Source organism: Zea mays, chromosome 1 (assembly GCF_902167145.1).
Source record: "Zea mays cultivar B73 chromosome 1, Zm-B73-REFERENCE-NAM-5.0, whole genome shotgun sequence".
Lineage (NCBI taxonomy): Eukaryota > Viridiplantae > Streptophyta > Magnoliopsida > Poales > Poaceae > Zea > Zea mays.
Genome location: NC_050096.1, coordinates 116,987,764 through 117,010,694, shown reverse-complemented (window position 1 = coordinate 117,010,694; position 22,931 = coordinate 116,987,764). Strand labels below are relative to the sequence as shown.

General features: G+C 42.0%; 1 protein-coding gene across 1 annotated transcript; it reads left to right on the top strand.

Annotated features, from left to right (window-relative positions):
• Window positions 1-14,861: 14,861 nt before the first annotated feature.
• LOC100282415 (transferase family protein) lies at window positions 14,862-16,572 on the top strand. The gene is given in 2 exon segments (NM_001155326.1): window positions 14,862-15,396; window positions 15,502-16,572. Coding segments are annotated over 2 exon segments (1,413 nt in total). The 5' UTR covers window positions 14,862-14,952; the 3' UTR covers window positions 16,471-16,572.
• The last annotated feature ends 6,359 nt before the right edge of the window (window positions 16,573-22,931 follow it).

Sequence of the window (22,931 nt, the reverse complement as noted above, 5' to 3'; positions counted from 1 at the left end):
CAAAATAGACATAATCAATTATATTGCATCGCACTAACATGAATAACCTTCTAGCAACACTGAGCAACCACAACGAATATGATTAACATTTACACCACTTTATAAATGTGAACATCAATCTTAATAAACAAAACTATATTTTTGGTTTTTAATGAGTCTTTAAACCATGTGTGCAACATGCTGCTACTTTCCATTCCCCTTGGAAGGTGTCAAAATCCTGCATTGAGTAATGCAAGAGTGAGATGAAACATCTCAGCAAATAAATTTGTTTTGACAAGATATTTAAATCACAAGTTGAATTATCAATGATTTGAAGTAACTTCAATTGATAATAATAATTTCAGATAAAGAATCCAATAATTATAATATATAATATCATCTCCTCTCGAACAATTATATGAGATTGTATAATCACTTCACGTCATCGACATCTGCAAGTACTTCAATGAATGCATATGAATGCAATACATATGACTTCTGTCTACATACCAACAAGGGTATGAAGCCGCATCGTACCCCTCCTTGGGCAATGTATGATGCTAAGTGTGTACCAGTACGGTCAAACCATAGGATCACGACATAACTTCAAATACAAAAGAATGATGTAATATACATGACATGCTAAAATAATACTTTATTTCATATAATACAAACTTCAAATAATACTCCAACTTCATTAATAGATGTGAATCAACCACCTTTACCATACTCGCGTCGTCATTAGAAGATAATTGAGCATCAATATAATATGGTCAGATAAAGCCTCATCATATAGTTCAATTATTAACACAATAAATACTTTTGAATATTAAAGTGTAGGTGATAAAAACATGTCAAAATGGTAGCAAATCACTGCTACATTTACTTGTATTTAGTGAAGTTTACTGAAGGAGCCAACAAGCACTAAGAATGATATGACCATTACCACATGTTGTAGAACATACAACTTAGTACAAGCATCATATATAACATTTATAAGAAGCAAATAAACCATTCATACGCTTGAAACCGGTAATAGGTGATAACGACCCCCAAACTACCCGACAAACTGCAGTAGTGATGTCTGTCTTTCTTTGTGTTTTTTATATTTTTTAAAAATGTAATAGTGGTCATAGCAAACAAATAATCCATGAGCATCTACACAAAACAAGTTTCAAATTTCGTATTCAAAAGTTAATTAAATTTCGACGTTCACTAATCCTTAAGCAACCAACGAGTTAAATGAATAATTCTGTTTTAGACAGCAGCAAAGCTGACTTTGAATTCCATAACTCACAAAACACTAATCTGAACTCACTAATCTGAACTGGGTGATTATCTAACCTTTGGAAAGAACAACTAACCAACTACAAATCACTCCATAGAAGTCGGGCTCGATTATGGCTGCAACTATTTTTAAAACGGTACCCAAAACTAAATATTGTAATAGGAACTGAAACCTGATAGAATGCGACATGTAACTTCAGAAGGTGAAATCTCCCTCAATACTCCAGCAAAAAAGAAAATAAATACTCACCGGATAGTTTATAACATTCTCTATAACTTTTATTATGACGAGTGAAATGAAGAATACAACAGCTATATAGTTATCTTCAAGGATTCGTCAGTTATAGAGTTTTTTTTTAATGCCTTTACCTATCCAAAGCCAGAAAGCAACTACAAGCCAAACTCCGGTTCTATAGCTAGTTATATAAGTCTAGATACTTAGTGTAACTAACTTTAAAAAGGGTAACAAGAAATACACGAGAACTAAACGTATTCCAAACAGAATAGTAATCCTTCAATCAAACAATATATGTATGTGGATGTCCTCTGCCTCTGTCAATCATGTGCCAGAAACTAGAATTATATTATATAGAAATATTGCGAAATCATAACACAAGCTCATGCTTGACTAGTAAACCCACACGAAGCATACCTTTTCTTAGTGGGGAAGTCACGCGGCTGATAGAGCTGCTGTTTGGGGTCCATGAGGATTTGATTAATCGAAGCAGTACAAGGGCATGAGCATCATAACCGACATAGGAGGGGCATCAGCACAAATCTCTAGAAGGACAATGACGACTCCTTGCTCTGACGGTAGCAGTAGTGGTGGCCCGTTGACGAGTGTGGCCGTGTGGGGCTAGCACCGTTCTCCCACCGGTACTCGTCGTGCAGGGAGCCCATCAGGGACCCAGTACTGGACTACTGGTCGCGGCAGCGCCGCTCAGACTGTCTGCAACGGTTACCCCTAAATTTTTCATTCTATATCACTTTTTTGCGTTACATCATCAACATTTCATTCCCTACTTTTTCATCTCCCGCAGCAGTTCCCTCTATATTCTCCCCCTATACTCCACTACAACTATAAAATATCACTATCCAAACCTACTCATCATTTATTACCATTTTTTCTTCACCTATTAAAAACTCACCCAACAAACAAACAGTGGGAGAGGGCGTCACGGACTCACGCTATCTGCAGCGTGCTCCTGTTCCCTTCCCCTGCGTAGAGGGGCTTCTAGGGGGAAGCGCTGCGCGCGCAGGGTCATGTCTGTGGCCTGCATGCAAGGGGAGGGGGAGGCCGCGCGGCTACCGCTGCGCTCAGCCTCAGAGGCTGAGCTCTGCATCGCACGCTGCGCCAACGACCTCACCGATAGCTAGGGTTTTGGGTTCATGGATTGAACGAGATCACCCGGAGTATTCCCACACCTAGGGTTTTGAGTTTTTTTTAAGGAAACAGGCTGATAGCAAAAGGTAAAGAGAGGAAAGATTGAGCTATTCAGTAACTTAATATAAGATACAAAGCCCCAAAATCTCCCACTCAACCACATTTCAAAAAGAAAAAAAAAGTGTATGAGTACTCAAACGGATGCTCTTCAACGAAATGCACCCATCTGCAGTCTCTATCTCTTCGATCATGAGTAGTGGTTTAAAAGATTATTTTTTGCCAATTCCGAGCATTTAAGAAAAAAATCAGTTAACTTTTATTTGGGATATTACAGAATCAGTTGCAACAACGCATTGGACAATAGAAGACACACTCAGGGATTATTTGGGAGTGAGGATAATAGAGAGTACTCAGGGGGTTAGAATCTCTTGCTATTCAAAGTTGAATAGTAAGAGATTCTAACCCCCTTAAGAGCTGATTTGGTGATCCGGGATCCCGGGAGGATCGGAGGGGATTGAGGGGGAAATTAGTTCAGTTCCCCCTCAATCCCTCCGATCCTCACGGGATCCCCTTGTCACCAAATCAACCCTAATACTCTCCATTACCCTTGCTCCCAAATAGGGGTGGCAACGGGTCGGATTTTGTTCGGGTATAATAATATCCGACCCGAAATTGTACCCGAGACTTCTACAAATATCCATACCCACCAAGCCAATCGGGCGAGAAACTGTACCCGTACCCATGTCCACTGGGTATCCACCGGATATCGGGTATCCAATGGATATGTTATTTTAGACTAAATAACATTCAGTTAGTGTTATAATAAATGCATAAAATATTTTAATTTCCATCTAAGCACCAGTACAACACGAGAATGACTATATTTGGCTACACGTCGATACAATATCTCAACTCATAATTATCGCATCCAATAGATTTAAATTCGAGTACAGAGAATAAAAGCTTAATGAGTTCATGACAGTTGACAGTCATAACATTATCAATGTCTCATTAGTCTCTAGTACATAACAATTGATTGTTAATACAACACAAATTAATATTCATTAATCAACAACGCATGTGTCACGATAAATTGATAAATAAAAACAGCATGCAGCAACCAGCTCCAGCAGCCCGTGACATGGTGTATAGTAGCAGCAGCCTGCCACCAGCAACAGTAGCCTGTGGTCGTGCATGTGTCCTGGTGAAGTAGCAGCAACCAGCATGCAACAAAACCAGGATTGTTGTGTATTTTTGGCTCCATTCTATTATGGTCCTTAATTTTTAGTGGATGTAGCACATTTAAAAAGGTATATTGATATCTCGGATATCCACTGGATACCCGCGGTTAAACTATTTTACCCATACCCGACCCGATATATTTCGGGTATCCGACCCGATAGGACCCGCGGGTGAGTTTTTCTACCCATATCCATATCCACCGGGGTACAAAACCCGCGGGTATCCATACCCACGGATCCAACTGCCATCCCTACTCCCAAACAAGCTCTTAAGAAACTCATGTGTATACTAGGTGAGTGCCCGTGCGTTGCAACGGAACACAAACTATTCGTTAAAATATTAGCCAACAATGATTATAGTCCTCTGCAGAGACAATGTTTGAGAGAGCTCATGCTAACAAGACAAAAAATCTAAAAGATAATTATTTATACGCAGATGTTCTTCTAGTAGTATTTCACATGTCCTATGCAACGAAAACCATCAAAACATGTACCATCCCTTTTTCTCAGGTGCCTTCCTAATTTGTAGAAAAGGCAAAAAGAAAAAGAAATTAAGAAGGATCAATTATAGCAGTAGCAAGAACAAAATTAAGGCATACCGCAAGGAGTGGATACCAGTGACGAATACCTAGGCTGGTCTGTAGGCAAGGGGAAAAATCATCTTTTTTACTATCACTTCTGTTGTCAAAAAACCACCACCAAAGAATCAGAAGTCATGTGGATCCTGGTCATTAGGCGGCGCTCTTGCCAAGAGTAACAAATACATATGTCTTGATCAAATCACCTCCCCATCCATCCATAATTACCTACAGACCGGTATCCATCTCCACAGGAAACAAAAGAAAGAAAACAAATTTATTGATCCATTCATTTGGTTACAATCAGACACAACGAGTCCCTCAGTCGTCGGCAAGCTGGCCGCAGTCCTTGAGCCGTTGGTGTCGGGCCTCGCGTTGGCCATGGAGAGCACGCCGGGCCCCGTGTGGCGCAGCTTGAAGTTCTCGTCGGCGAACCTGTCACCGTAGATGGACTCACCGCCAGTACCGTTGCCCCAGGTGAAGTCTTCGCCCTGGCACATGAAGCCCGGGATGACGCGGTGGATTGACAGAGCTGACACAATTAGATAAGAATATGAACATATTCGAAGTTTTCCCTGTTATATTTAATCATTCCTATGAATTTAAAACAACAAAGATGTTATACATAGAAAGAAAAAAAGAAGCTACCAACATACTCATTGATAAGAAAAATCGTAGAAATCAGTAGACATTGCTACCTCTCATTCCCGATTTTACATTTATTTGTTACCAAAAAGTTAATGTATTGAACATTGTGGCTACGATTAGTTTATTTGTGATTATGTTAATGATGTTGCATAATGCTACTGCTACAAAATACAGAGACTTCCTCCTAGCTCCCAACACTATTTCAAGCACTCGTAGTGATGACTACAAATCAGTCACAAAGAACTTACATGTACAACAAAACATGTGCATTTGGTACCCGACACCAGAAAAATGATTAACAAAATAAACAATATTAATTCTCTCTAAACAGTTGTCCACACACTTTACAGATCCATAGCATCTGGCTTTAATACACTATACAATTAAAGCCAGATGCAAATACACTATACAATTATAAGCTATAAGCTAACCAACTGGAATAAGACTCGAGTGAAAAGAGCTTTTGGTGATTACCAGTGAATGACCAGCACTTGCTGAAAATGAAACTGCTCCAGCTAATTCGGATGGTTCTGCTTGTGATTTAGCTTCTAGCTTTGACCATGACAAAGTTTTGAAGTCCAAAACCTTTAATCAGAAAAGGAGTCCCGATGTTAAGATCTATGGTGCTATGTAAACGCAGCAAATATCACTGGCATTTTTTAAACCAAATGCGAAGGTAAACAACAATAATGTAGTGAAAACAGTTAGATTCAGATCATCTAAAATCTCTATCTAGCCAATCTACAACAGTGTAACCCCATTTTATCTATGCATTTTATAGACACAAAATTAGTTGCAAACTTGAATCAAGCAATGAATAGATCGAAACGGGCAAGAAATGGACAATTCACAACCAGAAGAACAAATGGTTCAAACTTGTGTATTAGTATTCATAGTACATAATTAATATCACTACTTCACTAGAGTACTAGACTAGATAGATCGTTACATTTGCTTTCACGATGAGTTTTACCTAGAGATCGTTATAAATGTACAGGATTTGACAGACACGAGAGAAGAGTATGCACATATCTTGTCTTGAACAGTAACCGTCTGTTTGGTTGGGCGCGTCCATGGGTGCATGGCCCATCAGATGCAAAAACAAAATGAATCACGTGTTTGGTTGACTGAACTTGTGTTTGGGCCAGGCCACGCTTGTGCAAATTCACGGCCTCGTGCAGGCCCGCCAGATACGGCCGATTTGTGCATTCCTGGAGAGCCAGGATGCGCTCGGCATTCGCAGTCACGCGCTAGGGTTTCTCGCCCTCCCCAGTCATGCGGCGCGCAGTCTCTCGCCCTCCCCAGTCTCCTCTCCCCCTTGAGCTCCTCTCGCCCTCGAGCTCTCCCTCCCCCTCGAGCTCCTCTCGCCCCGACAGCAGGAACCAGGAGCGGCCTGTGAGTACACGCCCGTCCCGTCTAGAGAGCTCTGCTCTGTGCACTCTCGGTTTGATTGTGCGAACCCCTGCTAGGGTTTGCTGTTAGCGCCATCGGTCACCGCCGTCACTCGCCATCACTCGCCCTCGAGCTCTCCCTCTCTCCCTCGAGCTCTTCCTCTGCTGTTGAGGCTTCTTCCAGGTTTCATCAAAAGGTAAGGAGGTTTGAGTACCATCTCTTGCTCTCTCCCTCCGTTGTTGAGCTCTTCATCTAGATCTGATAATCTTGAGTACCATCTCTTGCCCTCTTCCCCTGTCACGATTTCTTCGTCTAGATCTAAGAATCTTGAGTACTATTTTTAGGGTTGAGTACCATCTCTTGTGGTTGTGTACATCCTGGTTCTTCCTGTTATTTTTAGGGTTCTTATATCACCAAGACTTCAAATCCACTGGATCCAGATTCATGTACTAGCTATTTTTGTATGCCTTCCATATTCATGTACTGTTATTTTTGTATGCATTAAGCCTCAAAAGCTTGGTTTGTTCCCGGCCAACTGGGCGGCCATATCCCGCAGGACGCCAAACGGCAGGGCATCTTTTTGCTCGTAGCCCTCACATGGTTGCCTCCACAGACCACAAAGGCCGATGGCTGATGCCTAATGGGTGATGTCTGATGCATGACCGAATTGGGCATTGTCTCTACGTGACCTTTTCTTTTGCGCCCGCATCCGCATCAGCTCAAAATAAAATTCAATTCAAAATAAAAGATTTTTATACTGTATTTGCTTTATAAAATTCATGTCGGTCACTTTATTGGCTTTGTTAGATGTGGTGTCCAACTTGTCCTTGTCTATTCTGTTAAAATGTAGCTAAATGTTGCGTTGTCAATATCTATTGTCTCTGTCTATTCTGTTAATTGGAGCTTAATGTTACCTTGTCACTGTCTATTCTGTTATTTTAAGCTAAATATGAGCATAATGTTACATATTTAAGATGTCTATTCTATATCCTGTCTATTCTGTTATATACTGTTACATACTGTCTATTCTGTTACATAATGTTACATATTGTCTATTCTATCTATTATGTTATTTGGAGCTTAATGTTACCTTTGTCACTGTCTATTCTATTATTTTAAGTTGAATGTTCCCTTGTCATTGTTATTTCTGTTATTTTGAGCTGAATGCTACCTTTAATGTCTAAACTGGGTGAACTATTGTTGCAACTTGCTGTTCTCATACTTGTTTAAGTCTCTGAGCTATCAATTAATGGTATGTGATGATTCAATGCCTCTAGGTGGCGCATCTCTTGTATGTCGCAACTGTGGCTCGTGTAAAAATTTGTTATCATATATTTGCAACTAGCACATCACTATGATAAAACTGTTATTTTCTGAGCTATAGATCAATGTTCTATGAAATTCCTTTTTAGCAACTAGCACAATACATGTGAGCCAACTTAGACCTCTAATCTCCTTTTCTATTTTATTACTCTAGCAATGGATCCTGCTATTGCACGTCGGCGGCTAATTGCAAAGGCCGTGGTCCTTGTAGCAGTTATGTCAGCCTAGTTGGATGCATGGTTGAGGCACCGACTGCATGCTAGGAGGTCTATCACTTATGGCCCAATGCACCAAAGAGACCAAGAGAGACAAAACAACCTGAGATTCATTTATGAATCCATTGATGTTGAGTGTGTTGACTTACTTAGGATGAGAAGATCCCCTTTTATGCAGTTGTGTGACCTTTTTCGCACTAGGCAGCTATTGAGAGATAGCATTCATAGCTCAGTAGAGGAGCAGGTTGCCATGTTTTTACATGTGGTAGGTCATAATCAAATGTTTAGAGTTGTACACATGACCTTTCGAAGGTCTATTGAGACCATCAGTAGATACTTCAGGGAAGTGTTGTATGCTGTTGGTGAATTGAGAAATGAAATGATCTTGCCACCTTCAACTGCTACACCAACCAAAATTAGAGATAGCCACAGATGGTACCCCTATTTCAAGGTCAGCCATCCAAACACACCACTACTAATCCCTTCCTTTTCATGTGTAGGGTTTGTAGTAACAAATGTTTGCCCTAATGTGTAGGACTGTATTGGTGCCATTGATGGCACTCATGTGCTAGCAAGAGTTCCTAGAAATCAGAGAGCTGCCTTCCTTGGCAGGAAACACACCACAACACAGAACATCTTAGCTGTTGTAGACTTTGATCTAAGGTTTACATATGTTCTTGCTGGCTGGGAGGGATCAGCACATGATGCCCTTATCCTTGCTGATGCCCTTGAGAGAGAAGATGGTCTAAAAGTGCCCCAAGGTAAAAAATTAGTATTGGTCTACACAATACACACTTCCCTTGGTATTCCCTAATATATGATCTATGATGTTAGGTAAATTTTACCTTGTGGATGCTGGTTATGCTGTCAGGCCTGGGTTTTTACCCCCTTATCGTGCCACACGGTACCACTTGAGTGAATATGGGGGGGAGGAATCCACAGAACCCAAAAGAGCTCTTCAACCTTAGACATTCATCACTAAGGGTGACAATAGGGGATAGTGGTCATTATGTACTGTGCTAAGTTGCTCATAGATCTATAAGATCTAGTTCCATGCTAAGAACATTGTCTATTAGCAATGATGAACATTGTCACTTTCTTTGTGTGATGTGCCTAGTTGCTAATGATGACATTACTTACATCCTGATACCATTGTTGACTAGCAATGATGATTACTACTACTTCTACTTCTACTTTCCTATGCTGACATTACTACTATTTCTACTTCTACTTTCCTATGCTGAGAATATCTATCTGTCTTCCCCCCTAATCTTTTACTTGTTCCAGCTATGGCTGACATGGTGTCTAGGGTTGGTAGCCAGGGGGCTAGGCCTGCTCTTAGGTGGAGTGTCGCAATGTCTGGGTTTGTTCTACGCCGTTTTGTTGACTTGATAGGTATTGGGGTTAGGACTGACAAGGGTTTTAAGGAAATCCACCTTAACTCTGTTGCTAAAAATGTCTCCGAGTTCTGTGGCCAAGAAGTAACAGGCCAGCAAGTGTACAATCACCTTCGTAAGTGGAGGTCTAGGTGGGTCAAAGTTTGCAAACTAAAGGACATTAGTGGCGCTCTTTGGGATGAGGATACCTTTGTCATAAGCTTAGAAGAGGGTCATTATGTTGCTTACATCAAGGTTAGGACCAACACCTTCCATTTCTCTAATTTGGTCTAACTTGAAATTGCTAACTTGAGTTGCTAACTCAATAGGATCACCCAAAAGATGCTGATTACTTCAATAGGCCCATAGAGAACTATATGGCTATGTAAATCATATTTGGAAGTGGGGTTGCCACTGGTAGGTTTGCAATGGGTTCAAATGAGCCTTTGGGCAAGCCAAGTGACATTGTTGACATCCTAGATGATGGCATTGAAGTGACCTCAGAGTTTGTTGATGCTTCCAATCTAACTGGCAAGGGAAAGACTGTTGATAAGGGTACCCCTAGTGACTCCATTGATACCAAGCCTATGTCCAACTTAGGGAAGAGGAAGAGGTACATGACTGATGAAGATGTTGTTGTGTTCAATGGGATGAAAGAGGCTGTATCTGATGTTGTTGTTGCTGTCCGTGAAAGCATCCATGCTGAAGCAGCACCTGGGATCTACAATGTTGTAATCAACTGTCCTGGGTTCTCTAGGGAGGCTCTCATGTATGCCCTAAACCACATGATGGAGCACAAGGCCACCTCCCTGGTGTTCCTGGACATGACTCCTGATGATCGTGACCTATGGCTCAAGACTTTCCTAGCCAAGCACTACCACAACTGATGTGATCTGATCTATCTAGACTAATGATGTATCCCTGAGTTCTATGGGTCTAGGGCATCTATACTGTTTAAGAATAGATTTGGTCCACTTGCTCTATTCCATCTATACTAGATGCTACTTAAGAACAATGATGTATCCCTGAGTTCAATGGGTTTCCCTGTTTAAGAATAGATATGCTACAGTTTATCTGATGTGTCTCTCCTTTATCCTGATTAAGAATAGATTTGGTACTTGAGAACAATGATGTTTCCCTGAGTCCTATGGATTTCCCTGTTTGAGAACTGATATGCTACACTTGATCTGATGTGTGTGTCCTTTATGCCAATGATGATAACAAAAGTGAATATTAAGCCTACTCAGTTAGCCAGCCACTAATAACACTCATTTATGTTGTTTTGCTGTTTTTGGTGTTTAAGAACAGATATGCTACACTTGATCTGGTTTTGGTTTTTGAGAACTGATACTCCTATCTATATCCTTTATCACTATTTAGTAGCTGGCTACACTATCATGTAGGATCAATTTTACTGAGCTGAGGCTAATATTAATAACTATTTCATATTTACAAGTCCTAGTGTCCTATCTTGATTCTGATTCACTTGATCTGGGAAACTTTCTGCGTGATTGTTCTTCTTTGCTCTTATTTCAGTTTGGTTTATTTCCTTCAAACAGAGTCACTTGATCTAGGAAACTTTCTGGTATAAACAAGTGACTATGTCCGTCTACTTTTATATATTGCCGAACTCGGCACTGTTACTTTCTCGGCACTGTTACTTTCTGGTAATAGAGGCCAGCAATAGTAACAAAATAGATAGAGTTCTGTTGCGAGTTCTGTTCATATCAGGCAATAGATAATAACAATCAAGTTTCCGATTCACTTGCAGCAACAATCTTACTATTTTTCTGGCAATAGAGGCCAGCAAGTGTTTTCTGGTATAAGCAAGAAGTAACAGTGCCGCAATGATGTTTGTTCTTATTTCTAGTATGTAAACTGAAAAGTCACTCTGTATTTCTGCGTGATTATTTTCTGGGAAACATACAGATCAAGTTGACTTGTTTTCTCAAGTGACAGCATGAGAACTCTGTATGTAAACTAGAAATTTACACGGTATGTTTGCTCTTATTTCTGGTATAAACAGAGTCACTTGTTTTCTGGGAAACTTTTCAGTTATAATAGAAATTTCTGTTATAATAGAAATTGTGTAATTTCAGTTTTATGTATGTTCTGTAGGCAAAATAGAAATTTTCTGTTACAATAGAAATTTATGTAAATTTATGGCGTTGTAATTTATGACGTTGTAATTTTAGAAATGTAGTTGAGTAGTGCAACTTAAAGCTAAATCCATGCAACTTACCTAAAACAGCAAACCAAATATGGGTTGTGCTGATCCTGGCTAATTTGGAACAAACAACCAAACAAGAGAAGTATTTTGGTTTACATCAATACATACAGGCTAAGCCCAGCCTGCATCTAGGATTCGACCAGGATATGTTGATCCTAACAACCAAATATGCGGTAAATGTATGGTGGGTTGGCCCAGCCACACATCAGATCGATCTGACATGCATCAAGGACAACATGGATACAGTGAAGTTATTAGCTGGCGAGAGAAGATGAGGTTTCAATTAAGGTTCGCCAGATTTCTTCAGCAATTTATTTCTTCCTAGCAAAGGCATGCATGTGCCTTGCAATAAAATCCAATGCATACGAATAATATAACATTATTAGATACGAGTTATTCTAATATGTAGAAGTATAAATATAGGTTACAAGTTCATTTTACATACGAGATATATAGAGCACGGCCCAAAATACATTACATTCAGACTCTGTATTCAGCATATAGTAATCTGGTACGCTATAGGCGGTTGACAACCGGTATAGATGTCGCTTTGGGTGGTAGTGATTATTATCCTATTTTAGTTGTTCATTTTGTATATAATCGTTTCTACTGATCATTATTAGTGAATCGCCATTACTGATTTGTCCCAAGGTCCTGTCACATTCGCCTTCGGCGTTAATGCGTATGTGCGCGAGAGAGCTGGGTCCGTGCAGTGTGTGTCCTTGCTGACGGGCCAACTTGTACACAGATGGGCATGCAATTGCAACGCAAGCTAGCTAGTAGGTGCAACATCAATGATACATCGCAAAAGTCAGCCAGGGCGGTGGATCCACCGAGGAGGTCTTGCACACATGCATTATTGCGAGGCAGCCGAACTGTGTACTTGTTGCCTCTATTGATGGCGATGTAAGATGGGCTGGTGTCACGCATTGAACATCACATGGATCAGAAACAAGCGAGCCCATATCGCTTTAAGGGCATGTTTGGTTCGTGGCTAACTATGCCACACTTTGCCTAAGGTTAGTCGTTCGAATTGAATAACTAACCTTAGGCAGAAAAGTTAGGCAAAGTGTGGCAAGTGAGGCTGCGATCCAAACATGCCCTAATACTATGCCAGTATGCTGTACATGTATTCTGTGATTCAAGGACGATATGCATGGCAACAGGAGGAGAGGAAACACCATGAATACATGCAAGGGCCGGGACGTACTAATGCGTGTACTCCAGCTAATCTGAGATATATGCCAGTCATGAAACAGTTGGTGCATGCATTTGATTTCTGGCAAGGCCATGGTATTTAGGTCAAAATTAATATTTTAAAATAGATATATATAATTAAAATTTGATGTTAATCTTTTATTATGTTATCAAACACATTATTATAAATAAGAATAAAATATTGCATAAATTGTTTTATTTATTATTTTCTTTCTACACCAACCAAAAGTTTAAAAAAATTACTGAATTTGTTTTCGAATCCATACCGTATTCTGTATCTATCATTTGAGAAAATATAGAATGAATTTGAGATTTTTACAAGTTCAATATATTGTCTCCTATACTCATATACTGTATCTGTCATTTTTTATAGGTCTTTCACGTTTACCAAGAACTTAAATATATTTAGCTTTGACTAAATATATAAAACTGTATGTTATTCATAGTACATAATTAATATCATTAGATATATCGTTACATTTGCTTTCACGATGAGTTTTACCTAGAGATCGATATAAATGTACAGGATTTGACAGACACACGAGAGAAGAGTATGCACATATGTTGTCTTTGAACAGTAAATGTATGGTAGGTTGGCCCAGCCACACATCATATCAGATCGATCTGACATGCATCAAGGACAACATGGATACAGTGAAGTTATTAGCTGGCGGGAGAAGATGAGGTTTCAATTAAGGTTCGCCAGATTTCTTCAGCAATTTATTTCTTCCTAGCGCAATGGTGCATGTGCCTTGCAATAAAATCCAATGCAACGGATAATATAACATTATTAGATACGAGTTATTCTAATATGTAGGAGTATAAATATAGGTTATAAGTTCATTTTACATACGAGATATATAGAGCATGGGCCAAAATACATTAGATTCAGACTCTGTATTCACCATATGCGTGTCCTAGCTTATATGAGTACGATGAGTCATTTGTCCGAACAACTATATAATATTTGCATAATTAAGAGAATACGAGGAGTCAAACAAAAAATAGGTAAAGAGAGAAGTTTTACATCTTTAATATTAGATATATAGATATAGACTTTTAGGGTGTGTTTGATTAAGAAGCGAGAGAAAATGGAACAACTCTATTTTTGTTTTTTGGATGTTTGGTTTCTAACCAAAAGGAGTAGAGCGGTTCCTAAAAGTCTATGTATAGTAATATTTGGGATGCTCTCGCTTCACCAAAACGATCTGACGTGAGTGCTCCCATCCCTCTCCTCTCCTCCCCTCAACACTTATACGACTCTCCAACCAAATAATGAACGGAACATGCTGGCTGCATTCTATTCTAATTTTCAACCAATCAAAAAATGGAGCAATTTTGTTTTGCTTCATAAACACAGGATAAAATGGCTTCATTCTATGGAGCTGCTCCATTCTTGTTAGCTCCCCGATGCAACCAAACACACCCTTAATTAACAACAAACACACCCTTAGGCTCCGTTTGTTTCCTTTCATTTTGAGGAATTAAAGTCTTACTAATGTAACAATCTATTTTTTTAGAATGTGACATTGCACCACTTTTCAAAGTTATCATATAAGTCTATCTCAAATTTATGGAGTGAGAGATAGAAATTAATTCTATAGATTTACATGCTATTTTTCTGATGTACAACTTATAACACACTCTTATACTTGCTTCGTTATAACATAAATGTAGTATATAACTATATCTTTTATATGATTTAAGATAATATAAAATATATTACATATATAAATATATGAATTTAATTAGTTTTATTTAAATTATAATTATTAAAATGGAATTCAATTCCAACGAAACAAACGGGACCTTAATGAATAACTTGCTAGCTCCGATCCATTACGTGCATCGTATATACCCAGGACCACGAACCACATATACCCAGGACCACGAACCACAGTTGCAGTCTCTCTACTAGCAACAAGTGACTCAAAGCAGAGATAGTACACCCAGCACATATATACACGCTGCAACACATCGCAAAGTTGCTAAAGCCACTCGCTGACTCATCTCCATCCACAACATCACATACTCGCTCCAACAGTCCCACCCACGCTACCTAGACAGTAGACACGTGTACCATGGTGTTCTTCAAGGCGCGTCGCATGGATCCTGAGTTGGTGTTGCCGGCGCGGCCGACGCCGGCCGAGACGAAAGCGCTCTCCGACCTCGACGACCAGCGGACGCTGAGGTACTACGAGACGGTGATCGCCTTCTTCCGCAGCCGGCGTGGCTACAGCAGCCACAGACGACGGCCAGACGATCCAGCCAAGGCCATCAAGGCGGCCCTCGCGGAGGCGCTCGTGTACTACTACCCCATCGCCGGGCGGCTCAGGGAGGCCGCCGGTGGGAAGCTGGTGGTGGACTGCACCGCGCAGGGGGTGGTGTTTGTGGAGGCCGATGCGGATGTGCGGCTGGAGGAGCTGGGCAGGCCTCTGTTGCCGCCGTACCCGTGTGTGGAGGAACTGCTGTGCGATGCGGGTGAAACAAGAGCGGTGATTGGCAAGCCATTAGTCCTCATGCAGGTATATAAGAGTACATAGAAATTCTCTTGTATATATGCTTTTACTTATATAGGTGGATTGACATTGTCCCTCCCTTTTGTGCATTTTTTTCTAATTCAAATACAGGTGACGAGGCTCAAATGTGGCGGATTTGTCATTGGATTCCACATGTGCCATAGCATTGCAGATGGATTCGGCATGGTTCAATTCTTCAGATGTGTCGCCGAACTAGCTCGCGGTGAAAAAGTGCCCACACTTTTGCCCGTGTGGAGAAGAGAGCTCCTAACACGACACAGGTCAAATACTACTGCATATAATCACACAGCCACGGTTAGGTCCGAGTCCGACTCCGACGACTACAAATCTGACGACGTCATGCTGTCAACTCCAATGGACGACATGGTAGTCCAGTACTTCCTCTTCGGGCCAAGGGAGATCGCAACCCTACGAAGCCACCTGAGGGGAGACGACCAGCTGCTGCTCGCCACCTCCGCTACATCCTTCGAGCTGCTAGCGGCCGTCATGTGGCGGTGCCGCACCTTGGCGCTGGGCTACGAGTCCCATCGGCGCGTTCGCCTCATGGTTACCATGAACGCGCGCGGGAAGTGGAACCAGCACACGCCCATCCCGCGGGGTTACTACGGCAACGCGCACGTGTCCCCCATGGCGGAGGCCACCGCCGGCGAGCTCTGCAGCCAGCCGCTCGCCCGCACGGTCGATCTCGTGCGCAGGACCAAGCTCAGCGTCACCAAGGAACGCATGGAGTCGATGGTGGACACGATCGCTTCGACGCGCCAGTGGCCGCCTCCGACGATGGACAGGATCTACGAGGTTTCTGACACCAAGTGGATTGCCACCAATGCGACGCAGTTTGGGTGGGCCGAGCTGGTGGGTGGTGGGATACCACTGGCTGGCGACCTTGCCTCCAAGCTGGGAAGCGACCACATGAGCTGCAGGAACCAGGATGGCGACCACTCGACCATCGTGTCGATGCTTCTGCCCAAGCCGGCGATGGACAAGTTTAGCAGTGAGCTGTCTGTTTGGTTGAACAACAAGCATGATCACAAGAACTTGGTTATACTCAGTTCTCTCTAGTCTACCAACAGATTTAAACAATATTAATGTACCTACAATTTGTTGTACGAAAGAGAAATGATTGGCTCAATGAGAATGAAATAATTTCGGTGTTCTTCTACAGTTCGTATGATCTCTCCGGCCGTTTCATGTCTCCTGCCGCCATGGCGAGTCACCGCGCACATCTGCGCCGGAGACGAAGGTGGCAGTGGCGCCATCACCACAGACGACGGATCCAATCGCACATGGGGCTGTCACCGGTGCCACCACTCCTCTGATGGGCGCCCTGCCACCGGTGCCAGCACTCCTCTGATGCACAAGTTCTTCAGGCGCGGCAGGGTTTACAAAACCGGTCTGAAACCGCGGTTTTAAGGTCGATTTCTCTTTCCCGGCCCGCTTTGACAACGAGTTTTTCGGCTGGTTTTTAAAAACTTCATTGGAATTTCAAAAGATTTGAATTTTTTTATAAAAAACAGGAAAACTTTATGATAAAAAACTATATGTCACTTTTGGTAAAAACAACGAATTTCGTTGAGAAAATACGGTTTTTGGCTGAAAAACCGAATTTTTTTATTAATTTCAAAGTCTACACACCGAATTTCCTCGAGAAACTGATTTTTTCCCGATTAATAACAAAAAAATGATCGAGAAACACCGAAAACTGCCCAAGAAATTAGAATCTCATTTAAAAAAATTTGAAAAATCAAACCGATAGTTTTTTAGTGGTTTCTCGTTACCGCCAATCACAAAAAAAAAATGAAGCAAAAACGGGATAGTTAACCCTGGCACTACGCGTGGGAGGCTTACCTGGCAGCCCACCATGTAGGTGACCCCTCCTAGAGAAAGCCAAGGACTTCCGTCAGATGACATCAATGCCGATTGCTTTAAAAACCTCGATTTTAACTATCGCGGCCCTACTGGAGAATTAGTGCTAGTTGGTGTCTCTAACCAGTCCTAATTTTATTATAGCGACTCCAATTGGTACCGATGAGTTAACATTAGTATCAGATGGTGTCTTCGAACGGTACAAATGTTGCTACTTATAAACTCTCATCAACTCTGATCATGCCGCCCAGCTCAGATATTCAGGGCTTCGATTCGTGGTGGGCTGTTGTGCTCCAAAACAAATCGAAAGAAGATCAACTCACTGTTTCGGGTTTGCTTATGTACTTCACCTGGAATATTTGGAAGGAGCGGAATCGGCGTATTTTTGAGGGCAAGCAAGCATCGACACAAGTGGTCTTTCATCTGGTTAAACAAGAAATGGCGTTGAGACGAGCTGCAGTTGGGCATCCATGTGTAGTGTAATGTCTTCTCTTTTTTGGATTGTGTTTGAGTGTTTTTCATTATATGTAATAGCAACTTTTTAAGACTCTTGTTTCCCTTCTCTCCTTAAATGAAATAGCAGAGCTCCTGCACTAAGTTTTCAAAAAAAAATAAACTCTCATCTCCTCGAGCTGGCACCACGAAGAGTGGAACTCTTTTATCACGCCACATGCTTCAGAGAGAAGAAACTTGTCAAAATAGATCATTTTCCGTTGCCGCTCTATAAAATGGGTCGCGCTTCGTTGTCTTCGTAAAAATGGGTCTCCCCATGCGAGTTTCTTTGTCAAAATACCCTACGCGGTATTTTTTATGACTAACAAGTGAGTCTGTGTGTTGTTATAATCAAAATCCCTGTTGCTTTATTATGCCTAAGGATTCCAGATCGCGAGGAGTAGCCTCCATCGGTCTCCAGACTGCGACCATCATACATCACCTCTGCGGACCATTTCCTCTAGGCCCTTTGTGACTTGGGCAACGCCGCTGTTGGCCCCTTTCCACCCTGAGCTCACGCACGAGTCGTCCAGCTTCGTGTCACGCCCTCCCCTGGCCACCGGGGTAAGATCGGTGTCGTGAGATCAATCGAGAAGAGGCAACACAAAGATAGCACACTCCGAAGGGAAGGGCGATGTGGTGAGCTATTACTATTTGTTGGGGGACTTCTTCTCCGCCGAAGGTCCTCTAAGGAAAAACACCTTCTGTCAATAGATGAACAGTACCCGTGATTAGTTATTAAGGACACAAATGTAATTTTGCCCGGGCTGCGTCCCGTGACTATAAATAGATGAACAGTACCCCCGTACTGTTCACGCTGACTGGTAATCATTCACGCGTCACTCCTGCTTTTTCACCTTCTGTCAAACCGAAGATACAAATGTAGTTCAAATATCGTTGATGTTTGTTCATGTTATTTAATAAGAATTTGAATAGTCTAATGATTTGAAATGATTATTCATATTCCGTTCGCGTTTTATGTGTCTTTGTTTACATCCTTGCTTATTAAAATGATGAAGGTATGTCCTTTATCACCTTCGTCCGAAGATCATTATATCCTAAAGGAGATAATGTTTCGAAGGACGAAGGTTTTTAACCAAAACACTTGTGTTGTCTTGTTCTTGATTCATAGCATTTGAGAACAAGTGACCAACATTGGCGCCCACCATGGGGTGAACTCACTTCCACTGTTATGACGATGGCTTCGTACAACAACCAAGTTGTAGCACCTTCGGTCACGAAGCTGGTGCTCTCAATCACAGGTGGTTCAAACTCAGAGCCATCCAACAAGAAGTAGAAGGAAGCACAAAGAAGAGTGCAGCATGTTGGGGTGCAAAGACCCTTCATCAGATCCAAGTGGTCTCACATCCCAATTACCTTCTCCCAGGAAGACCTTCAGCTCAAGGATTATCCTCATAATGATGTCATGGTTATATCTTGTGTCATCAAGGGATTTCTGGTCCATAATGTTCTAGTTGACACAGGCAGTGCAGCGGGCAAAGGCTTTCAGACAGATACAAGAGCCTGAAGACAAGATACATGATGCAACACACCCTCTTTGTGGCTTCGGAGGAAGACAGATTGTAGCACTTGGTAAAATAACAATGTCAGTTACCTTCGGCTACGTCCATAACACGAGAACTGAACAAATTGTCTTTGACATCGTTGATATGGAGTATCCATATAATGTAATCATTGGTCGAGGGACACTCAATGCCTTTGAAGCAATTCTTCATTCAGCATATTTATGCATGAAGATACCTTCGGAACAAGGGCCTATTGTTGTTCACGGAAGCCAGGAAGCTGCCAGGAAAGCCGAAGGGAACTAGACAGATTCAAAGGCTATCCATAACATAGACGAAGCCGAAGCCTATCAGCAGTACAAGCATAAAAGAGAGAAGGCCGCTTCAGCGGACCAACCGAAGCCTATGCTCCTGTGTGAAGATATAGCAGACCAAAAGGTACTGCTAGGATCTCAGTTATCTGGTGAACAAGAAAAGACTCTGCTAAGATTTTTGTTCAACAACAAAGATGTCTTCGCGTGGACAACTAATGATCTCTGTGGTGTTAATAGAGATGTCATTGAGCATTCACTCAATGTGGCTCCATCTTTCAGGCCAAGAAAGCAAAGACTTCAGAAAATGTCTGAGGATAAAGTCGAAGGTGCTCGTAATGAAGTAAAGAGACTTCTCAGTGTTGGCGTCATCAGAGAAGTAACATATCCAGAGTGGTTAGCTAACACTGTTATGGTGAAGAAGGCTAATGGGAAATAGAGAATGTGCATTGATTTCACAGACCTCAACAAGGCATGTCCGAAGGATGAGTTCCCTTTACCAAGAATAGACTCCCTTTTAGATGCAGCAGCTTCTTCGGAACTCATGAGTTTATTGGACTGCTACTCGGGCTATCACCAAATTTGGATGAAGAGGATGAGCCAAAAACAAGCTTCATAACTCCCAGTGGTACTTATTGCTACCTTCGGATGCCTGAGGGGCTCAAAAATGCTGGAGGAAGCTTCAGCAGAATGACTGCCAAGGTTCTTCACTCTCAAATAGGCAGAAATGTGCTAACTTATGTTGATGACATTATAGTAAAAAGCACAAAACAAGAGAATCATGTCGCCGACTTGCAAGAGACATTTGCCAATTTCAGGCAAGCTGGCCTCAAGTTGAATCCAGAGAAGTATGTCTTCGGAGTAAAGAAGGGCAAGTTTCTTGGCTGTCTAGTATCAACGAAGGGTATTGAAGCTAATCTAAGCAAGATCGAAGCTATCCTTCGGATGGAACCGCCAAATTCAAAAAAGGGGGCTCAACGGTTGGCAGGAAGACTAGCATCGTTGAACAGATTTATATCAAGATCAGCAGAAAGAAACTTACCATTCTTTGAAATATTGAAGTCAGCCGAAGTCTTTCAATGGGGTCCGGCTCAACAGAAAGCCTTCGAAGAGTTAAAACAATATCTGATAGACTTGACAACTCTAACTCCACCTTCATCAGGAACTCCATTACTCCTGTATGTGGCTGCCTCTCATTCTGCAATTAGTGCGGCACTGGTACAGGAAAAGCAAGATGGCCATGTAAAAAGACAAGTGAAAGTCGCCTAGAGGGGGGGGTGAATAGGGCGAAACTGAAATTCTCAAAAAGAATCACAACTACAAGCCGGGTTAGCGTTAGAAATATAATAGAGTCCGCGAGAGAGGGTGCAAAACAAATCGCAAGCGAATAATCGAGTGAGACACGCGGATTTGTTTTACCGAGGTTCGGTTCTCTCAAACCTACTCCCCGTTGAGGAGGCCACAAAGGCCGGGTCTCTTTCAACCCTTACCCTCTCTCAAACGGTCCCCCGGACCGAGTGAGCTTTCTCTTCTCAATCACTTGGAACACAAAGTTCCCACAAGGACCACCACAAGTTTGGTGTCTCTTGCCTCAATTACAAGTGAGTTTTGATCGCAAGAAATAAATCAAGAAAGAAGAAAGCAATCCAAGCGCAAGAGCTCGAAAGAACACAAGCAAATCTCTCTCTCTAATCACTAGGGCGTTGTGTGGAATTTGGAGAGGATTTGATCTCTTTGGTGTGTCTAGAATTGAATGCTAGAGCTCTTGTAAGTAGTTGGGAAGTGAAAAACTTGGATGACTTGAATGTGGGGTGGTTGGGGGTATTTATAACCCCAACCACCAAACTAGCCGTTTGGTAGAGCTGTCTGTTCGATGGCGCACCGGACAGTCCGGTGCACACCGGACATGTCCGGTGCGACAGCCACGTCACCAAAAGCCGTTGGGTTCGACCGTTGGAGTTCTGTCTTCTGGGCCCGCCTGGATGTCCGGTGGCGCACCAGACATGCACTGTAGATTGTCCGGTGCGCCAGCATGGGCGTGTCTGACCTCTGCGCGCGCAGCGCGCGCATTTAATGCGTCGCAGGTAGCCGTTGGTGCCGAAATAGCTGTTGCCCCGCTGTTACACCGGACAGTCCGGTGTACACCGGACAGTCCGGTGAATTTTAGTGGAGCAGCTGAAACGAATTCCCGAAGCTGGCGAGTTCCGGAGGCCACCCTTCCTTGGAGCACCGGACATGTCCGGTGTACACCGGACAGTCCGGTGAATTATAGCGGAGTTGCCTCTGGAATTTCCCGAAGGTGACGAGTTTGAAGTCGGAGTCGTCTGGTGCACCGGACATGTCCGGTGGCACACCGGACAGTCCGGTGCGCCAGACCAGAGGTGCCTTCGGTTGTCCCTTTGCTCTTTGGTTGAACCCAATACTTTGTCTTTTTATTGGCTAAGTGTGAACCTTTAGCACCTGTATAACTTATGCACTAGAGTAAACTAGTTAGTCCAAATATTTGTGTTGGGCAATTCAACCACCAAAATTAATTAGGGACTAGGTGTAAGCCTAATTCCCTTTCAATCTCCCCCTTTTTGGTGATTGATGCCAACACAAACCAAAGCAAATATAAAAGTGCATAATTGAACTAGTTTGCATAATGTAAGTGCAAAGGTTGCTTGGAATTGAGCCAATAAATGTTACTTACTAGATGTGCATGGATTGTTTCTTTATTTTTAACATTTTGGACCACGCTTGCACCACATGTTTTGTTTTTGCAAATTCTTTTTGTAAATCCTTTTCAAAGTCCTTTTGCAACATAGTCAAAAGTAGATGAATAAGATTTTTGCAAAGCATTTTCAAGTTTAAAAATTTTCTCCCCTTGTTTCAAATGCTTTTCCTTTGACTAAACAAAACTCCCCCTAAATAAGATCCTCCTCTTAGTGTTCAAGAGGGTTTTGATTTATCATTTTTGAAATACTACTTCCTCTCCCTTTAGAACATAATAAGATACCAATTTGAAATTGACCAATTGAAAATCTCCAAATTTTAAAAATTAGGTGGTGGTGCGGTCCTTTTGCTTTGGGCTCATATTTTCTCCCCCTTTGGCATGAATCGCCAAAAACGGAATCATTAGAGCCCAACGAAGTACTTTCTCCTCCTTTGGTCATAAAATAAATGAGTGAAGATTATACCAAAGTTGGAGAGATGCTCGGAGTGACGGCGAAGGATGAGTAGTAGAGTGGAGTGGAAGCCTTTGTCTTCGCCGAAGACTCCAATTCCCTTTCAATATGCCTATGACTTGGTTTGAAATACACTTGAAAACACATTAGTCATAGCATATATA